At 41.5% G+C, this 20,749-nt stretch overlaps 1 protein-coding gene across 1 annotated transcript in view; it reads left to right on the forward strand.

Annotated features, from left to right (window-relative positions):
* Nucleotides 1-20,749, forward strand: part of TTN (titin) — a 285,365-nt gene that overhangs the window by 77,234 nt on the left and 187,382 nt on the right. Inside the window, exons 45-75 of the mRNA XM_081002634.1 lie at nucleotides 710-988; nucleotides 2,078-2,641; nucleotides 3,320-3,601; nucleotides 3,706-3,984; nucleotides 5,874-6,152; nucleotides 6,251-6,529; nucleotides 6,662-6,949; nucleotides 7,083-7,361; nucleotides 7,477-7,758; nucleotides 7,871-8,149; nucleotides 8,235-8,513; nucleotides 8,618-8,896; nucleotides 9,044-9,331; nucleotides 9,464-9,742; nucleotides 9,951-10,232; nucleotides 10,330-10,608; nucleotides 10,736-11,014; nucleotides 11,120-11,398; nucleotides 11,536-11,823; nucleotides 12,064-12,342; nucleotides 12,553-12,834; nucleotides 13,996-14,274; nucleotides 14,379-14,660; nucleotides 15,107-15,385; nucleotides 15,481-15,768; nucleotides 15,931-16,209; nucleotides 16,298-16,576; nucleotides 16,687-16,965; nucleotides 17,092-17,379; nucleotides 17,516-17,803; nucleotides 18,898-19,179. Of these exons, the coding sequence (XP_080858760.1) occupies nucleotides 710-988; nucleotides 2,078-2,641; nucleotides 3,320-3,601; nucleotides 3,706-3,984; nucleotides 5,874-6,152; nucleotides 6,251-6,529; nucleotides 6,662-6,949; nucleotides 7,083-7,361; nucleotides 7,477-7,758; nucleotides 7,871-8,149; nucleotides 8,235-8,513; nucleotides 8,618-8,896; nucleotides 9,044-9,331; nucleotides 9,464-9,742; nucleotides 9,951-10,232; nucleotides 10,330-10,608; nucleotides 10,736-11,014; nucleotides 11,120-11,398; nucleotides 11,536-11,823; nucleotides 12,064-12,342; nucleotides 12,553-12,834; nucleotides 13,996-14,274; nucleotides 14,379-14,660; nucleotides 15,107-15,385; nucleotides 15,481-15,768; nucleotides 15,931-16,209; nucleotides 16,298-16,576; nucleotides 16,687-16,965; nucleotides 17,092-17,379; nucleotides 17,516-17,803; nucleotides 18,898-19,179 (9,006 nt within the window). The remainder of the gene's footprint in view (nucleotides 1-709; nucleotides 989-2,077; nucleotides 2,642-3,319; nucleotides 3,602-3,705; nucleotides 3,985-5,873; nucleotides 6,153-6,250; nucleotides 6,530-6,661; nucleotides 6,950-7,082; nucleotides 7,362-7,476; nucleotides 7,759-7,870; nucleotides 8,150-8,234; nucleotides 8,514-8,617; nucleotides 8,897-9,043; nucleotides 9,332-9,463; nucleotides 9,743-9,950; nucleotides 10,233-10,329; nucleotides 10,609-10,735; nucleotides 11,015-11,119; nucleotides 11,399-11,535; nucleotides 11,824-12,063; nucleotides 12,343-12,552; nucleotides 12,835-13,995; nucleotides 14,275-14,378; nucleotides 14,661-15,106; nucleotides 15,386-15,480; nucleotides 15,769-15,930; nucleotides 16,210-16,297; nucleotides 16,577-16,686; nucleotides 16,966-17,091; nucleotides 17,380-17,515; nucleotides 17,804-18,897; nucleotides 19,180-20,749) is intronic.

The following is a 20,749-nucleotide window of genomic DNA, read 5'->3' on the forward strand; positions in this document are numbered from 1 at the left end:
TTCTTTAAATATATTTCTTATTCACACCTTTTATTTGCATTTTGCACTTTTTGGTACTGAAACAAAATCAACTTTTGTTTCATGAATGATGATTGTTAAATAAAACTATTTGTAATTTCAGATTTTTTTAAAAGAGTGCATGTCTTAGGAGCACTTTCATCCCCATATCCACAGAGCAACTTGGTTCACTTTTCCTTTTCATTGCTACAATAAAGATGCAATCCTGAACACGCTTACTAGGGAGGAAGCCCCACTGAGCACAGTGAGACTTGCTTCTGAGTAGACGTGCCAAGAGATTGCACAGCACGTTGTAGAAGTCATTGCACCATTCTAGCATAATGTCACACATTTCATGTTGAAAATGTTCTGGTACAACCTGGTATAATTTCATATATCATGTTGTTTGCATGCCTTTAATAGTAAGTAGCACATCAGAGTATCTTCAGAGTTCCATTATGCACTGCAGTGTATGTAGCCCTCTGGTAGACTGGGCACTGCTTTCGGTTTGCTTTCACCTCTGACAACCATTTTTCTTTACAGCCACTTTCCTTGGATAGCTCATGAAACCACACATCTCATTTCTGTTGGTCACTTTATTAACAGTGTTTTGGAATGTACACTTATAAGCACCATACATGCTATTAGTATTACAATATCCACATGAACGTGGATGGTTGTAACCACATTATTCTTTCACTTTTAACTTCAGTTGGACCCATACTGAGGAGAAGGCTGGAATCCCAAGAAGTCGCTGTGAACCACCTTGCCAAGTTCACCTGCGAGATCGAGATGGCGCCAGACGTACGGTTTCAATGGTACAGAGCCGGTCGGGAAATCTATGATGGCGACAAGTATACCATACACACCGCTAATTATACATCCACTCTTCAAATCCCGAGACCGCAAGTAGTTGACTGTGGCGAATACAGCTGCAAAGCTTCCAATAAGTATGGCAGCGTAAGCAGCAAAGCAACCTTAACGGTAACTGGTAAGTGCGAGACATGAACCCTGTGCTGCTTCCTTGTTAGGTAACTGAACGTGTTCACCATTAGCATGTGGTAAAATGCATCTACGGCCAATAGCAGACTAAGGATTTCCATTTCTGTGCATATAGAAATAGAAGAAAATACCAGGTATTTGGCCCCCAGGTTCAACGTACATATCCAGGAGCAAAAAATGTATTTTCATCGGAAGCTGAGTCAAAGAACAGATTTGTAATTATTGTATATTATTTCTGAACTCTTTTAAGTGTGGAGGAAAACTTACGAATAATAAAGGGAATACTCTAGATGTGCACCATTTGGTACAAGCACACACACTAAAAGCACCTCTCTCTAGTGATGGAAGAACTGCAGTTGGTGAAGGAGATTGTAGGCAAGAACTTCCACACTTAAAGCATTTCACACTGGGGTCGGGAGGAGAGAAGAATGCAGCAATGGCATGGATTGTGCCCAGAGGCATTTGAAATGTTTTTTGATTCCGTCATATTCACCTATAAACATTCGCTCTTAAATGTCTTAAGCTTCTCAAAAAGATTATAGTATTAACTGAGTCGTCTGATCATGATCTTGCCTGGGATGCAGTCGATTTTATTTACTCTTTGAGATCCATGCTTACAGACGTAGTGGGTGGTGGGAGCCATCTTGAAGTGAATAAAGGATACATAATGACATCGCTCTTTTAAAAAGATCTCCCTAGGCCTTTTTATTACTATAATAATTGCCTATACCTTTCATCTTACTGGAATCTGTATTGCTGGTTAATTCATGACATGCACTTCAAATCGTCACATGTAAACCTAATTTCATGACTAAATAACTCTTGCTAGATGGCTTTTAAAACTGCTCTTTTAGATAACAAATAACTCTGGCTAGATGGCTTTTAAAACTGCTAGATCATCGTAATGATTTACTGGATGTATTGAGTCTTGGGAATCTTTACTGCACATTATTTCTAGGCAATTTAATGTGTGTATATGGAGACAGCGTTTCTGTCTCCTTTCTTTGGTGCTGGGGTGTGGGGAAAAGGTTGCTGTATTGGCCAAGTCCATGTCAACTTTCCCCCCTTTCTTTTGCAGAAGCGTTTCCTCCAACCTTTCTAACCAGACCCGAATCTATTACTACTTTTGTGGGTAAGAGTGCCAGGTTCCTCTGCACAGTGGCAGGCACCCCCGTAATCGACACAGTGTGGCAGAAAGATGGTGCCGCCATTTCTTCCACAGAACACTGCAAGATTTCAGCTTCTGAGAATAAGCACAGTTTAGAGATTCCACGCCTCACAGTAAATGACAGGGGGGTATATACCTGCAAAGCCTCAAACAAATTTGGAGCAGACATCTGCCAGGCAGAAATAGCTGTCATTGATAAACCACGATTCGTCAAGGAACTGCAGTCTGTTCAGTCTGCAGTCAATAAGAAGATACATCTTGAATGCCAAGTGGATGAAGACAGGAAAGTCACAGTATCCTGGAGCAAGGATGGAACCCGAATACCTCCAGGCAAAGATTACAAGATTTGCTTTGAAGACAAGATAGCATCACTTGATATCCCTCTGTCTAAACTTAAAGATTCAGGAACATATGCATGCACTGCTGCAAATGAGGCTGGAAGTAGCTCTTCTTCGGCCACTGTAACAATCAGAGGTAAGGAAATTGTCGGCCTGCTAAACTTGGTGCCATTTATGTCCTCTTATTTATAGTAGTTGCGCTTCAGAGAGGAGCTGCCAGAGTCGCACCACGGGTTGAAGTGGGCCCCGCCACACCCCCACAGCACCCTGATTGGCCACCTGGCAAATGGTGTGGCCGGGTCACCCTCAACGTGACGCAGGATGCTATCCTGCAGCATGCTGAGGCGCGGGTGGGGCCTGGTGGCCTGAGCGCAACCCGGTCCCACGCGGAACCGATTTGTTAGTTCCAAATAATGAAGAAGTGAGAGGTAACATTAAGAAGGAAAAAGCTAATCATAGCACATTTCTCCAAGTGTGGTGTGGTGTTTCTTTGTAAAAAGAAAAGCTACAATCTTTTTCACTCGTCTTTGTGTCTTTACTAAAGCTTATTGTCTGATTTCCTTAAATGTGCAAACTTTATTCCAGTGTTGACTAAAACTGTCATTTATTTATTTTTCCATCCTAGGTGATTCTTTAGAGAAGTTCTGGTTACCATGATAAAAAGCAGAATTAAGAGCAATGGCAGGAATTGGAGTTTTGTCCTGGATAGATATCTGCATGCTTCTCAATAGCTTGTCTTTGTAATTGTCCTATCAAATCGATCTTCTTAAGGTGTTATATTTCAGGCTTCTTTCTTTCTGAACTTTTCTTCTAGAGCCACCATCGTTCCTGAAGAAAGTGGACCCCTCTTACTTGTTGACTCCTGGAGAGTCAGCACATCTTCAGTGCAAAATCAAAGGGTCTCCTGAGATCCAGGTGACATGGTACAAAAATAACAAAGAAATTAGAGAGAGCGACACACAGAGGATGTCTTTTGCCAATAACGTGGCTGTGCTAGATATTACCAATGTGAAAGTTGATGACAGTGGAAGTTACTCGTGCGAAGCAGCTAATGATGCTGGCAGTGACAGCTGTAGTACAGAGATTGTTGTCAAAGGTTTGTTCTTAAACCCAGGGGTGCTTTCTTTTCAAGGTGCTCTGTTCTGCTGCAAGTGTACTATCGGTCACTAATTCTTTATTCATGCTTTGATGATTTTATAGAGCCTCCTACTTTCATCAAGACTCTTGAGCCAGGCGACATAGTGAGAGGAATGAATGCCACTCTTCATTGTGAGGTTTCTGGTACTGGACCATTTGAAATCAGTTGGTTTAAAGACAGGAAACAAATTCGCAGTAGTAAAAAATACAGGTTGACTTCCCAAAAGTCTCTTATCTCTCTGGAGATTTCCTCATTTAATAGTGCAGATGTTGGTGAATACGAATGTTCCATAGCGAATGAAGTTGGAAAATGTGTTTGCAGTGCAACATATATACTGAAAGGTTAGTGAGCAAGTGAACAAACAAAACCTATTTTTAACATAGTGCAAAAGGAGAAAATAACTCTTTCGTGGAAACCAATTTTTCTTTTTTAGTTGTCTCCTTTCCTTCTCTTTCTGTGTCTTGTTGCATCTTGGAATCTTTTCTTATATTCTTGAACGCAGGAATAAAGGCAGAGAACAGATTTCATTGAAATTAATTCCCAAGCAAGAGGCTGTTTTACACATGTTTAGGGGTGGAGGAGAAAGTCAATTCAGTTCTCTTTTAAAGGTGACCTTACCTTTCAAGACAATATGCGGACCAGAACATGGCTAGCCTTTCAAATTCACACTTCTCTGAATTTTGCAATGCAGTGTTGCAGCTGGGAAATGAATACTAAAATGGAAAATAGTTTTGGGAAATAGTGAATATTGGGCAAAACAGCATTAAAAATGTGTGTGGTAGAAGAAATGCACACTAAAATGCTGATAAATTTTCACGAGGACTTCTTTTAAAAACTGCAAACTGATGTGGAAATGTGAGGACTCAATTTAAGACTTTTTTAAAAAGAGGAACTGATAGGTTTGCCCATCCCTACACATGATATGTAAAGAGTTTATTGCTTCTGTCAGCTTGTGATACAAATGTAAAACCTACCCAAGTCAGAATTCTAATTTGCAATGCTAATGCATCTTTTCATCTCTCATCCCCCACATTATCAGTACTCAAAGTTCCACCAAGTAATGAAAGAGGAGCCCAAAGGCAATTCATATGTAAAAAATTCTCTTAGCATTCCCACATACTTACTTAAGAGTAAGCCTCGCTGAACTCAGTGGGACTTACCTCTGAGTAGCAACGTCTATGGTTGGTCTATTAGCCTTTCCTTTGAGGAGTATAAAGTAAAGGTAAAGGTACCCCTGCCCGTACGGGCCAGTCGTGTCCGACTCTAGGGTTGTGCGCCCATCTCACTTAAGAGGCCGGGGGCCAGCGCTGTCGGGAGACACTTCCGGGTCACGTGGCCAGCGTGACAAAGCTGCATCTGGTGATCCAGCGCAGCACACGGAAACGCCGTTTACCTTCCCGCCAGTAAGCAGTCCCTATTTATCTACTTGCACCCGGGGGTGCTTTCGAACTGCTAGGTTGGCAGGCGCTGGGACCGAGCAACGGGAGCGCACCCTGCCGTGGGGATTCGAACCGCCGACCTTTCGATCGGCAAGTCCTAGGCACTGAGGCTTTTACCCACAGCGCCACCCACGTTGAGGAGTATAATGTCATGCAAATCAGAGGGATTCCAACATAAAGCATAGCCAAAAGGCAAAATCTCTACTCCCGACATCCTTCTGAGAAGCAAGCTTTGGTGCCCAGTAAAAGAATTCCTCTTTTACTCTTCCTAGTCCCCTCATTTACACCAGTAGTGGGGAACCTGTGGTCCTTCAAGTGTTGCTGAACTACAATTCCCATCAGCCCCAGCCAGCATGTCCAATTTGTAGTTCATCAACATCTGGAGGACCAAAGGTTCTCCACTCCTGGTTTACTTCAATGATGGGGAACCTGTAGCCCTCCAGATGTTGTTGGACCCCATAATTTCTGACCATTGGCTAATGGGGTGGGAGTTGGAGTACAATATCTAGAGTGCCACAGGTTCCTCACCTCTACTTCACCTGGATTAATTTGCCTGCTGTCAAATGGAAGACATTTACTTATTGCTCAACAAATAATGATTCGTTCCTCTGTCTCCAGATTGAAATGGTAAATTTTCCCCTAACATTCAGAGGTAGAAATCCATAAAAGACGTTGCCATTGTATCCAGAAGGCAATTTATTTTCTTTAAAAAGCCTTAAATGCAGCACCAAGCACCATATGATGCAATGATAGATAAGGGTTTTTCTTCCTTCCTTTCTTTTTCAAATTAGAACCTCCCTCTTTCATTAAGAAAATCGAAGATGTTACTGCACTCGCTGGGGATGAAGTTTTCTTACAGGCAGCTGTGAGAGGCTCAGCTCCTATTTCTGTCACTTGGATGAAGGGGAAAGATATTATTAAAGAAGATAACAAAGTCAAAGTGACCTTTGAAAATGGCATTGCAACTTTGCAAATCACAGATGTCCAGATTAGTTCTGGTGGTAAATATACATGTCTGGCTGAGAATGATGCAGGAAGCCAAACATGTTTTGGAGAATTAGCAGTCAAAGGTCAGTGTAGGAGCACTTTAAGATCACACAATTCTTCTTATACACAGGCATATTGTTTGCATTAGCTCTATAATGACCACTGTTTAATTCTGTTATAGAGCCTGCTACCATTGTTGAGAGAGCTGAATTCATTCAGGTGACAGCAGGGGACCCAGCAACTCTGGAATACACTGTTGCAGGCACTCCAGAGCTAAAAACGAAATGGTTCAAAGACGGAAAGCCTCTGGCTTCTAACAAAAAGTATAGAATCAGTTTTAAGAACAATGTTGCTCAGTTGAAATTCTACACCGCCGAATTGCACGATACTGGCGAAATCACCTTTGAAGTTTCAAACGATGTTGGACGCAGTTCGTGCACCACCTCATTTACTGTGTTAGGTTGGTAATCCAGTAGCGCTACTGCGATTTAGATGGTAGAACAATTAGAAGGCGGGAGGTGGAAGGGGACACTCCTAAAACACTCTTTTTGATATATATTGGTTTTCTTTTCTTTGCTGTGCCTTGGAACAGATCGCACCCTTCCTCCGTTCTTTACCAAACCTCTGCGGAACGTGGATAGCGCGGTTGGTGGCTCCTGCCACTTTGACTGCAAAGTATCAGGTTCTCTTCCAATAAAAGTGTCTTGGTTTAAGCATGACAAAGAGATCACTGCCAGTGCCAAGTATGCAATACGCTACGAAGAAGGTTCAGCGTCTTTGGACATCAAACACCTGGATACCAATGACGCAGGAGTGTATTCCTGTAGAGCTACTAACTCTGCAGGGGGCAAAGAAAGCCATGGAACTTTAACGATAAAAGGTTTGACATCTTCTTTTGCATTCTCTTCTCAGTATCTCTTTTAACCGTTCTTTCCCCACCCCCTTTTAAACTCCTCACTACATTAAGTTGCACTACTGATTCTTTCCAACTCTTTCTTTCAAACAATGTGTAGAGCCACCTAGCTTCGTGACAGAGCCAGAGTCTCAAGAAATATCTCCCGGGTCAACAGTGCGCTTGAAGAGTACATTTAAGGGAACAGCGCCACTCTCTGTACAGTGGTTTAAGGGTGATGCTGAGCTAACAACCGGCGGAGCTTGTTACATCATGACGGAAGCTTTGTCAAGTTACTTGGAGCTTTACGCTGTGAAACCTGCTGATTCTGGCGCCTATTCTTGCAAAGTCAGCAACGCGGCTGGTTCAGCCTCATGCAGTGCAAACTTGTTTGTCCAAGGTTTGCACAACTCTTTCTCTTATGATGATATGCTTGGGTGGCGATTTGAGGTGCCTCTTATTTTTCCTTAACCTCTTTCTACAACTCTTCTTAATAACATTCTTTAATTCCACAGAACCTGCTACTTTCGTGGAAAGACTTGAGCCGTCGCAGTTGATTAAGAAAGGAGAATACGCCCAATTAGAATGTAAAGTTACAGGCACGCCTGAAATTAAAATCTCTTGGTTCAAGGATGACAGGGAGATTAAAGACAGTGCCAAACACAAGATGACTTTGGTGGGCTCCACAGCAGTACTCAGACTCTTGGATGTCACTCTTGAAGACTGTGGTGAATATACATGTGAGGCAAAAAATGATGCTGGGAAAGATACCTGCAGTAGTGTCGTGGTTGTAAAAGGTGTGTGCAAAAGTACCCCTGCACTCAATTTTCTCAGCAAGTCTTTCAAGCCTTTTAAAGGTCCCAGAACCAATTAACAACCCCCACTCTTTCCTTCTGTCTTGTGCTATAGAGTCACCTTACTTTGTCAAGGAATTTGAACCAAGGGAAGTGTTAAAAGACTCAGATGTGATACTGGAATGTGAGGTCTTAGGTACCCCTCCGTTTGAGGTCTATTGGCTAAAGGACAACAAACCTGTGAGGAGCAGTAGAAAGCACAGAATAAGCATTGAGAATTCCTTGATTAGCCTCCAGGTTTTCAAGTTTGACTCTTCAGATGCAGGAGAATACCAGTGCAGGGTAACAAACGATGTAGGAAGCTGTGTCTGTAGCTCTGAGTTGGCTCTGAAAGGTCAGTACCGCCTGGAAAATATAATAATTTAATTCTGATGTTTAGTTGAGGCTAATACTCACCAAGGCACCTATTCTTTCAATAGAACCCCCACAATTTGTGAAGAGGATTGAGAACATTAGCTCGCTTAGAGGAGGCACAATAGTGTTTCAAGCAACTATTAAAGGTTCCATGCCTATAACAGTCTCTTGGCTGAAAGATAATGATGACATTGTTGAAGACGATAACACCAAAATGACCTTTGTGAACAATGTGGCCACTCTTATGATCAGGGCCATAGAAGTGAAGCACGATGGGAAATATTTTTGCCAGGCTAAAAATGATGCTGGAATCCAAAGATGTTCTGCTTTACTAACAGTAAAAGGTTTGTAGAGCTTCCTCCCACCTCCTTAATTTATAGCATCGTGTTTTGCTAACATCTACACTTCAAGTCACCCAGACTCATATTTGCTCCTGTATTTACCACAGAGGCAGCCACCATCACTGATAAAGCTGTTTCAATTGATGTCACGGAAGGCGACCCAGCCACATTGCAGTGTAGATTTTCAGGAACAAAAGATATTACTGCCAAGTGGTTCAGAGATGGAAAGGAGTTGACATTGGGACACAAATATAAAATCAGTGTTACCGATACAGTCTCTATGCTAAAGATTGTTTCTACAGAAAAGAAAGATAGCGGCGAATACACATTTGAGGTTTCAAATGATGTCGGAAGCAGCAGCTGTAAAGCTAGCATTAATGTCTTAGGTTCGTATTGTGTATCCCTCTTCTCTTGGAGGTGGGTGGGTGGGTGGGTGCTGGCCGCAACTGCAATTCTTTTTTTTCTTTTTATGCCAAAGACCAGCAAAGTGGCAGCCTAATCTAATATATATCTTTTTGGTTTGTCTTGGGTAGATCTGATCATACCGCCTAAATTCACCAAAAAGCTAAAGAAAATGGATAGCATTAAGGGCTCTTTTGTTCACCTTGAGTGTATAGTGTCTGGTTCACATCCAATAAGTATTCAGTGGTACAAGGATGGCCAAGAGATAACTGCTAGCGAAAAGCACAAGTATTCTTTCCATGACAACATGGCATTCTTGGAGATCAACCAGCTTGAAGGTGCAGATAGTGGCTCTTATACCTGCGAGGCAACAAATAAAGCTGGAAGCAACCAATGCAGTGCCCATTTAACCGTCAAAGGTTTGGACATCTTGTACTTTTTCTCCTAGGCGGCAGGCTTATTTGCCACGTTGCTTTGATTCTGGTTTTTGTTTATCGTTCCAAAATGAATGACCTCCCTCTTTTCCTGGTCTTTCTTCCCACTCTTTGTAGAACCCCCATGCTTTGTTGAAAAGCCACAGTCGCAAGATGTGGTACCAGCTGCCAGAGTCCAACTCAAAGCTCTCGTGAGCGGCACACCTCCCATACAAATAAAGTGGTTCAAAGATAGCAAAGAACTCCTTTCGGGAGCTTCTCGCTCAGTTTACAAAGATGACACTTCAAGCGTGCTGGAACTCTTTTCGGCCAAGACGTCTGATTCAGGGAACTATATCTGCCAATTAAGCAATGACGTCGGGACAACAACCTGCAAGACAACTCTTTTTGTGAAAGGTCTGCACTTTTACATCCCGGGTTATCAGTTGTGATTTGCGCAGCTCAGTCCTATGCATGTCTACTTGACTGTAAGTCCCACTGTGTTAGATGGGGATTACAGTAAGTATGTGCATAGGATTGCAATCTACCTTAGTTTTTTTGGTTGGTTTGTGTTTTTTAAAGCCAATTACTATTTTCTAAATAATTATTTTAAATTTTATTTTAGAGCCCCCTAGGTTTCTTCAGAAGCCTAGCCCTGTAGTAGCTTTGAGAAAAGGACAGTCTACCACTTTTGAATGCCAGGTAGCAGGTACACCAGAAATCCGTGTCCTTTGGTACCTTGATGGGAACGAAGTGCTGGACCATGCTAAATATGGAGTCTCGTTTGTAGACAACATGGCGACTTTTAAAGTTTCCAATGCTAAAGTGGAGGATAGCGGGACTTACATCTGCGAGGCCCGCAATGACGCAGGTAGTGAGAGTTGCAGCATTGAACTGAGAGTGAAAGGTTAGTTGCTAAGAATTCCTTTTATAGTTCCTTCAGCCATGCAGTTGGGTTCCTACCCTTATTTCTGAGGTTGCTTTGTTTTCTTCTACTACTTTAGAACCTCCCACATTTGTGAGGGAGCTAAAACCTGTGGAAGTAGTAAGAACCTACGATGCTCTGTTAGAATGTGAAGTCACAGGGACTCCTCCGTTTGAAGTGACCTGGCTGAAGAACAACAACGAGATCCGAAGTAGCAAGAAATACACCATGACTGATCAGCAATCTGTTTTTGCCCTTCATATCATGAACTGTGATGTTCAGGATGCTGGCGAATACCAGTGCATTATTTCAAATGAAGGGGGCAGCTGTTCCTGTAGCACAAAAGTCAGTTTGAAAGGTCAGTTCAGTAATCATAGTAGGGAAAAAGCCTAAGAAACATTCCGTTTGTTCTCTCACCTCCTTTAGCAAATTTTAAACCTTACCCAGGTTTCATTCCGGCTTTTTTATATTTTTAATAAACACAGAACCCCCATCCTTCATCAAGAAGTTAGAAAACGTCCACGCTGTTTTGAAGAGCTCTGCTGTATTTCAATGTACTGTGGCTGGTTCTCAGCCTTTAACAGTGTCTTGGATAAAAGACGAAAGAATCATCGAAAACGATGACAGCTTCCACATTACATTTGAAAACAATGTGGCGAGACTGAAGATCAGGCATGTTGACCTCGGTCACAGTGGGAGATACACCTGTCAGGCAAAGAATGAGTCAGGAGTTGAGAAGTGTTTTGCTTTACTTTTAGTGCAAGGTTTGTGAGTTTTGATTCCTATTTTGATTCCTCAGTAAGCACCAGTCTTCTGCCGGTTACTCATCGGAAGACTTTAATATATTTGTGTTTTTATTCTTACTCCAGAACCTGCTCAGATCATAGAAAAAGCTAAATCAATTAAAGTTACGGAGAAAGACCCAGTCACTCTAGAATGCACTGTGGCTGGAACACCAGAACTTCAAGTAAAATGGTCCAAAGATGGCAAACAACTCATGCCCAGTAGATATTACACCATGAGCTTTGACAATAATGTGGCTAGGTTCAGGATTGAATCCATTATGAAGGAGGACAGCGGCACATACACCTTTAAGGTCGAAAATGAGTTTGGAAGCAGCACCTGTGAGGCTACTTTGTCTGTACTAGGTTTGTATTTTGTTTGGTCAAAATGGAGCATGTTCTTTTTCAATCAACATTTTAATTGCCTGTGTATTTTTCATGAAGAAGAAAGAATAAAACAAGGAATCTGATGCTACTTGCCTTCTTCCCTCCCTTCTGGGCAGATCAAGCAATCCCTCCTTCGTTTACCAAAAAATTGCCAAAAATGGATAAAATTCTGGGATCATCTATTCATATGGAGTGCAAAGTCTCTGGCTCACTCCCAATTACTGCAAAATGGTTTAAAGATGGAAAAGAGATACCCGAGAGTGCAAAATACAGGCATCTGTGCCATGAGAACACTGTATCGCTTGAGGTTAATTACCTAGAGTTGACAGATTCTGGAAATTATACTTGCAGCGTAACAAATGTTGCAGGAAGTGACTCATGTAGCGCCGTCTTAACTGTGAAAGGTTTGGATTTCTATCTTCTTTCTATACACTGTATTAAAATATAAATCTTTTTCAACTTCACATCATTATCTTAATATCTTTGAATGTAGATCCCATTTAATGTTATCTATATGGAACCTTTCTTTTCTTATTAACTTTGACACATGTTTTATTTCTCTTTATTGGTTTGCTGTGGCTTGCCAGGCCATATTTCTTGCTCCGGAACCTAATTAGTTTTCTTTTGTTTCTTAAAACCTTTAGAGCCACCAAGCTTCTTGGTAAAACCAGAAAGTCAATCAGCTATACCTGATTCAACAGTGGAATTTAAGGCATCTTTAAAGGGAACACCGCCTTTTAAAATAAAGTGGTTTAAAGAAGATTTAGAACTTGTGTCTGGACCTAACTGTTTATTTGGGATTGAAGGGTCAACTGGTTTCTTAAATCTTTATTCTGTGGATATATCAAAAAGTGGAAACTATACTTGCCAAGTTTCCAACGATGTTGGCAGTGATTCTTGTACAACCACACTGAGCATAACAGGTGTGCTAATGTGTTCTGTGTTGCTCTTTTCTTAATTGTCTTCTGCAGTCTTTTGTGTAAATGTTTCTGAGTTACTTTTCTTCCTGCATTGCTAAAACTAGAAGTTAAGCGCCCTTTTAGATTTCTCTCCCCTCTTATTCTATATACCTTTCAACACAATCCCTCTTTTCTTCCAATTTACCTTGCTTTCATTTTTCTTCCGTTTCCCAGAACCTCCAAAGTTCATTAAGAAGCTAGACCCGTCTAAAGTGATTAAACAGGGCGACTCCACACGACTTGAATGTAAAATCAGTGGCTCTCCGGAAATCAAAGTGGTATGGTACAGAAATGACACTGAAGTCCATGCTAGCGAAAAATTCCAGATGTCATTCACAGATTCTGTGGCAGTCATTGAAATGAGGCATCTTGGTGCAGACGATAGTGGAGATTACATATGTGAAGCACAGAACCCTGCTGGCAGGGCAAGCTGCAGTACTAAACTCCTAGTCAAAGGTTAGCAAACATGCCTTGGCGGACTTCCTTCTCTTTGACTAACTGTCTCTAAAAAGATTGAGATTAGCTCATTCTGATTCTTGTATGGCTAAGCTAACTGTTAGATTGCTATAACTGCCCATTGTGGACAGGGTCCTATTTCTCATCTAATTAGCCTCCAGGTTAATTTTAAACAAGTATTCTCTAACCTGTGGCTTTCACTCTTTCCTTCAAGAATGTTCAAAGGGATGTGGTGTGTTTACTATTATTTATTTAGGTTATTTAATTATTACAATATTTGTATGCCACTATTAAACCAAAAAACCAAAGTGGTCTACAACAACCACATAGTAAAAACTTCATTTTTTAAAAAAAAACAAAACCCAGAGATAATCAATTAGCTATTACAGAAAGATGTTTTCTTAATTACCCGCATAAGCTTGGTGGCAATTATAACCCACTCTTCATTAACGTCAATGAGTGGGGTATTTAAATCAAGGCTGCAACCATCAGTCAATCAAATATGCACCACAACACTGAGAGGGTGACAAAACTCCTCCTCCAGTCAACTAATCAAATGCTTGAGTTGGCGTCCACTGAATCTGCAAGAGGCAGCAGTGACCATCACAGCTCTCTGCCTCTTACAGAAAGGATAAGTAATCAGTCAGTTGGACAACATTCCATGTGAAAGGAGGAGAAAAGGGTTGTTAAATGCATTCCTGCACTCACCCTTTTGGCTCAGCATTCTAGGATGGTCATTGCTTTTATTACTGAAATGACCAATTACCCTATTCCGGGTGGGCAACAGTTGCAGCCTCTTGCGGGCTGGCTGGCTGCCAGCCATTCCCAAGTGCTGGGATTTGCGTGCACACTGAAGATCATTCGGCCAGCCGCATTGCAGGGCGGGATTGCCCACCAAATACACTAAACTGCCCAATCATGGGCATCTTAGTCGGTGGAGCTTTGCTGGCAGACTGGGACATGCATGTTTCCATTCCAGTCCGTTGGCTACCCTTAAAAACCAGCTGTGAAAAGAAAAGGTGCTTCTTCAGCTGCATGCATGCCTTGGCAGTGGAACAGATACATATATGGCAATTCTCACATTATATTCATATTAAACTAGCAACATATATATTGAGGTAACTTTCTTTAAATGATGCCTGATTCTTCCTTTCATCCTAGAACCACCCATCTTTAGCAGGAAGCCGTCTCCAGTAGATACACTCAAGGGTACTGAGGTTAGCCTTGAATGTGAGATTTCTGGGACACCACCTTTTGATATTACGTGGTATAAGGATAAGAGGCAAATCCGTAGCAGTAAAAAGTACAAAGTCGCATCCAAAAACTACCATGCAAGTGTTCACATTCTGAATATTGAAGTATCTGACATTGGTGAATACCAGTGCAAAGCTCAGAACGATGTCGGAAGCGACACTTGCGTTTGTATGGTAAAACTTAAAGGTAGGTATTATTTGAGGAAATACGGTGTGCAATCATCATTGTCTTTATAAAAATGCACAATTCTTGTTGGAACTCTTGATGCCCATTGGCTCTTTCCTCTTCAGAACCACCAAAATTCGTGACCAAAATTAACAACCTTACTGTTGTGGTGGGTGAACCAGTAGAGTTGCAGGCCACCTTGGAAGGCTCTCAGCCGATTTCGGTGACGTGGCTCAAGGACAAAGAAGAGGTCATCAGAGAAAGTGCTAACAGGACAATAACATACGTGGAAAATGTTGCCACTTTGCAGCTTGCCAAAGCAGAACCAGCAAGCGCTGGGAAGTATATCTGTCAAATCAGTAACGATGCTGGAACCCGGGAGTGCATAGCAACTTTAACCGTTCTAGGTTGGTAATGACACAAACTTAGCTTTTTATTTTCTTTAAAAGAGAGAGAGAGAGTTACTTTTAAAAGATGGGAAGGCTAAATAACATTCAGAGCCTTGAGGTTGTGAGGGGGGGCATGTCATCAGTGTACATGGTGCATTACAGAGTATTGGAGAACAGGTTCTGAAGCAAAATGTTCAGGTAACCCATTGGGGGCTTTGTACTGCTCTGCTCCTATTGGTTGGGCAGTCAGCTCCTCTTCTCTGGAAGACAGATAAGTGGCATGGTGGTGTTTACAGTGTTTCTCAATTCTAGAAAAGAAAAGCCATTAATAGCTTTGTAGTGGCTCCTTTCCAAAGCAGAAAACTGTGGCTTTAGAGAAGTGATTTCTGTAATTGCAGTATTAAGCCATGTGGCTAAGGAGACAGTGATATTCACAGGTAGATATTGCTTGAATCTCTTTCCAGAGCCAGCTGTCATCACTGAGAAGGCAGAACCAATGAAAGTCACCGTCGGAGACATTTGTACCCTAGAGTGCAAAGTGGGTGGAACACCAGAACTTTCAATAGGCTGGTTTAAGGATGGAAAAGAATTAACCACTAGCAACAAATACAAAATTACCTTCTACAACAAAGTGTCCACACTTAAAATTATTGATTCAGAAATGGAAGACAGTGGCTTATACACTTTCGAGGTGCAGAACAATGTTGGCAAAAGCAGCTGCACAGCTTCCGTTGATGTTCTGGGTCAGTTCTGTTGCTTCTCTTCATTGTATTCCCACCAGAAAATGGTTCTCCTTTGTGGGGTCCTCATTTTCTTTTGTTTACCTCCTCTTACACAGATCGGATTATTCCACCTTCTTTCACAAGAAAACTTAAAGAAACTCATGGTGTACTGGCTTCTTCAGTGATTCTTGAGTGCAAAGTGGCTGGCTCCCTTCCCATTACAGTCGCTTGGTTCCATAATGGACATAAAATCACCAGTGGGGAAAAACATCAAATCTCATTTTCAGACCATGTTTGCAGTTTGCAGATTGGTTCACTGAACTCATCTGATACAGGAACTTATGCATGTAAAGCTGCTAATGTGGCAGGCTCTGATGAAACCAAGGCTGCTTTGATTGTACAAGGTCAGTATTCAATAAGTGGCTAACACTTTGCAGAAATCTTCCATAATCTTTATTCTTGCAAAATTGCATTCTCTTGGTGCCGTGATTTGAGGAAATTTTTATTTTCACTTTATGATTCCTTCATTATCGACTGATCTGTTGTCACTTTCAATGCTTCTTTAGAACCACCCTCTTTTGAGAAGGTACCTGAATCTGTGGATATTTTACCAGGCAAAAGTGTTACATTTTCTGCTGTTATTAGAGGAACACCACCATTTAAGGTGAGGTGGTTTAGAGGCGTCAATGAACTCGTACCAAGTGATAAATGTAACATCTACTTGGAAGATTCGGTCACAGACCTGGAGCTGTTTGATGTAGAGCCACAACAGAGTGGAGAATATACTTGTGTTGTGACTAATGAGGCTGGCAAAGTGTCTTGTACGGCACATCTTTCTGTAAAAGGTTGGTATAGGTTGCACTTTTTCGGTTTGGATTGTTTAGGTGTTTGTGCAGCGTTGATGCCAATACTTGACTTCTTATTGCTCACCAGAACCAGCCGTTTTTGTGAAGAAGCTCAGCGACCATTGTGTGGAGCCAGGCAAATCCATAATTCTAGAGAGCAGGTACACTGGTAGCCTTCCGATTTCAGTGACATGGAAGAAGAATGGCGTAACTTTAGGCCAGTCCGAAAAATGCAGCATCACCACAACAGAGAAGTCATGCATTCTGGAAATTCTTAACAGTACAAAGGATGATCAAGGAGAATACACATGTATGGTTGAGAATGAGGCTGGAGAAGATATCTGTGAAGCACTGGTATCCACTTTAGGTCTGTCTTTAGCGCCTTCTTAATAATATTTTTTTATTTAAAAACCTCATTGTTTCTTCATTGTAGCATTCAGGTGCCATTATCCTAATGCTGACTCTTTGTGTCCCCAGAACCTCCTTCTTTCGTCACTCACTTGGGACCTCTTGAGGTGTCAGTTGGAGACTATACCACTTTGCAATGCCAAGTTACTGGGACCCCAGAAATTACAATATCTTGGTTCAAAGGAGATACAAAATTAAGATCTACTCCTGAGTATAAGATGTACTTCAAAGATAATGTTGCTACACTTATTTTTAACAAAGTGGATGCCAGTGACAGTGGGGAATATATTTGCAAAGCAGAAAACAGTGTCGGAACGGCCTCTTCAAAGGCTGTCTTAGCAGTTCAAGGTGATTATTTTATTTGGGATTGGTTAAAAACTCATACTTACAGATCTTTCACTCTTTAAAAAACCTTTTCACCTGTCCAGATGCCTGCATAAGCCGTATGTTTATTGCATGCTTCTTTTCTTGCAGAGCGAAAACGTCCACCTTCTTTTGCAAGGAAATTAAAGGATACAGAGCAAACCGTTGGCTTCCCAATCAAATTAGTTTGCCGTCTAAATGGGTCAGAGCCTATAAGTGTTACATGGTATAAGGATGGTGTGCCTTTAAGAGATGACTTTAATGTGCAGGCCTCTTACATAGATAACGTGGCAACTCTTCAGCTGTTGCAAACTGAGATGAGTCACACTGGGCAATATTCTTGCACAGCGACCAATCCTGTAGGAACTGCTACATCTAGTGCTAGGCTCACAGTCTCAGGTTAGTTTCATACCGACTCTCTTGTTTTCATCTGTTACATTCAACCACTCTTCCTAACCTCTAAAAAGATTTTACAGTATTTAGCTTTACCGCGTCCGAAAGAAATCCAATCGTTCCTCTTCATTTTATTCCCCAGAACGCAAACAAGCTCCCTCCTTTGATATCACACCCGAGTCCAAAGATCTTCCTGTTGGAGAAAGTGCTGACTTTGAGTGTCATGTTACTGGAGCCCAACCTATACATGTAACGTGGGCTAAAGATGGCCGCGAGATCCGTACAGGAGGAAACTATGCTATTACCTTTGTAGCAAATACAGCCCATTTGAGAATTCTGAGAGTAGGCAAAGGAGACAGCGGACAGTATACTTGCCAAGCTAGCAATGATGTTGGGAAAGACTTTTGCTCGGCTCAACTTAATGTGAAAGGTATTTGAATTTAAGTTGACTGATCTTTTATGCAGAAAAGGGATTTTCTTGGGATTTCTTTTCCACAGAATTCTTTGTTTCTAAAAAGAAAAAGGCAGACCTCTTTCAAATTAACAAAAATTCATAGGAAACTATCTGTAAGTATTTAAGATCCAAACTATTTTCTTCTCCTTACTGTGTCTTGAAACCCAAGTAGAGCAAAAGAATAATGTTTGCGCTCATAGAAATGTGATGGATTCTTATGACAAATTACACGCGCCGGTTGTGATTTACAGATACCCACGCTAAATGTAGCTTTTATAGCATTCTTTGGTTTTTGCCGTTGTAAAAGTCAAGGCGGATTTGATTCATTTACAGTTTATGTATAATTTACATTCTAAAAAATAGTTGCATGGGAAAATATATATAGATAGCTTGATCCATTAGCAGGGATTTACCAAGAGTTTTGCACACCTCTCCAGTAGATGTCGACAAGTTGAAAGGGGAGTGGGGAAATAGCAATTGGCCTCTGCACTCGTGCACCTGTCAGGGATGTCATCTTAGCATCCCACCCCCAGGCTGAAATTTTGAGAGGGCTTTGAGTGCCAGTCAGCAAACAGATGAGATGGAAGCAGATGGAACGCCTGGGGACAGATAGGCTCCTTCCTCCCCTCCTCCAGATTATTGTACCTGGGAGAGGCTTATCTCATAAGTATTGCTTCTCAAAATATCCATCTGTTTTGGGGAGCACAGGTGCAGGAGAAGAGTTCTCCTATGTTGAGTCTGGGTGCTAATTTCCCACCAATCTCCCTTCTTTGTAGTGGACTGGCGTTAAGGGAGGCATGAGGAAACAAAGGCTGTATTTTGCTGTGTTTACTGTTCAGTGAATCAGTGCCATGGCTTATTTCAGCAGAAATGTCAGAATTTTTGCAGTTGTTTTTTTTTTTTTATGGAGGTTTCTCATACACTTACTAATTTTTGTTGTTATCCTTCTTGATAATACCATATTATGATTTCCACTGCAATTTTTTTTTATTTATTTTTTATTTTTTGCATGTTCTTAATTGTTCTTATTCCTCTCCATATTGAATGCTACTTTCCTTCCGGCTTCTCAGAACCTCCTAAATTTGTGAAGAAACTGGAACCATCAAGAATGCTGAAACAGGGCGATTCATGTCAACTTGAATGCAAGATCAGTGGTTCCCCAGAAATCAGAGTTGTGTGGTACAAGAATGACCACGAAATCCATGCTAGCGACAAGCACCGTATGGCATTTAGTGACGGCACAGCAGTGCTGATCATTGTTGATGCTACCCATGAAGACAGTGGAGATTACATTTGTGAAGCTCTTAATTCTGCTGGCACCGCAAGCTGCAGTACAACAGTCACAGTGAAAGGTTAGAAGCCAATGTCTACTCTGACTTCCTCCACTCTACCCAACCCTTAGGAGCACTGGAAGGTGTTTTGTTTTTTTCCCATCATACGGAGTCAGACCATTGGTCCATCTACCTCAGTGTTATCTTCACTGACTGACAGTGGCTCTCCAGGATTTCAGTCAGGACTCTCTCCCGGCCCTACCTGCAGATGCTGGGGAGTTGAACCTGAGGTCCTCTTCATTCAGAGCAGATGCTCTACCAGTGAGCTGCAGGCATTCCCCTACTTTACCCTTAAATGGTTGGATGATAATGCTATAATGCTGGGGACGCATAGTCAAAAGTACTGACAAAGGACTGAGATGTTTGAAATCCAAAGACTCCTCGACTGTAGTGAAAATGGTGGCAGTGCTGATGAGGAGGTCAGGCACATTATGCAAATAGATATAGTAAAGCAGTCTTGAAAATTTTAAGAGCAGGAGAAGCAGTCTTAGAGGATCAGTGGCCCCTCTAGCCTTTACCTATCACTGGCCTGTGTCAGAAATTACAGAACTGTGAAGTAGCACAGGAAGGAAAAGAGTAAAATCTATTATTATTATTATTATTATTATTATTATTATTATTATTATCAGTGCTTTTTTTCTGGGGAGATGCAAGGGTACACATACCCCTAAACATTTTGTAAATCTAAGTTTGGCCTCATTGAGGGGCAGTATTTCAATATGAGTAGGAAAATGAGAGTACCCCTAAGCATTTTTTTTAGGAAAAAAGGCACTTGTTATTATCAGTATTCCCTGCCTGTTTCCTTGACTGGACTTAAGGTGGCTTACAGATAAAAATAAGAACCACTACCAACACAGAAAAACAATCATTAAAAAGCAATTAAACATTGACAGAATTATAGCTATATACATATCTAAACATCTGTTAAACCTATACCAATAATTACCATAAAAACAACACAGCACCAGCCCTTTCACTAAAAGCAGTCAGTTCCCAAAATCCTGTTGGAACAAGAAAGTCTTCACCTGCTGGCTGAAAGACAAGAAGCAGGAAGCCAGCCTAGCTTCTCTAGGGAGGGAGTTCCAAAAAAAGTCTGGGAGCAGCCACCGAGAAGGCCCTCTATTCCCTGAAAATTCAGTTTACAGGCAGTGAAAGGTTTAAAGATAACCTATGCCTCAGTTAGGATATACTCCTTGAGCATCTGATTAATAGCTAGGAAGTTGACAAGAAGAGGCAACAGGTGAACGGATCAAAGAAGTGGGTGATAATGCAAGATATAAGGTTACAGGAGTAGGAGGACCAGTTTTCTCTTGTGTGTGCCAGCTACACAATCTGCCAGGTGATCGTCTGTTACTTCCTAGCAACACTCTATAGTTAGATAAGACATAAGATGTGAATTGCAGTTGCAGGGGACAGTGGGGAAAGAGTTACAGGATTTCTTCTATTTAAAAATAAAATAAAATACAGTACTTATAGGGATAAGGAGGAGGACCGTAAGAAAATAAACCTTTGGCCATGGAAGGTTTAGAGCATGTGTTTGAGGGTGTCAGTTTGAGAATAGCAGATGTGGGAGTGGAAAACGTTATGCGGA

This window comes from Podarcis pityusensis (genome assembly GCF_964106645.2).
Source record: "Podarcis pityusensis genome assembly, chromosome: 1".
In the NCBI taxonomy this organism is placed as follows: Eukaryota; Metazoa; Chordata; class Lepidosauria; order Squamata; family Lacertidae; genus Podarcis; species Podarcis pityusensis.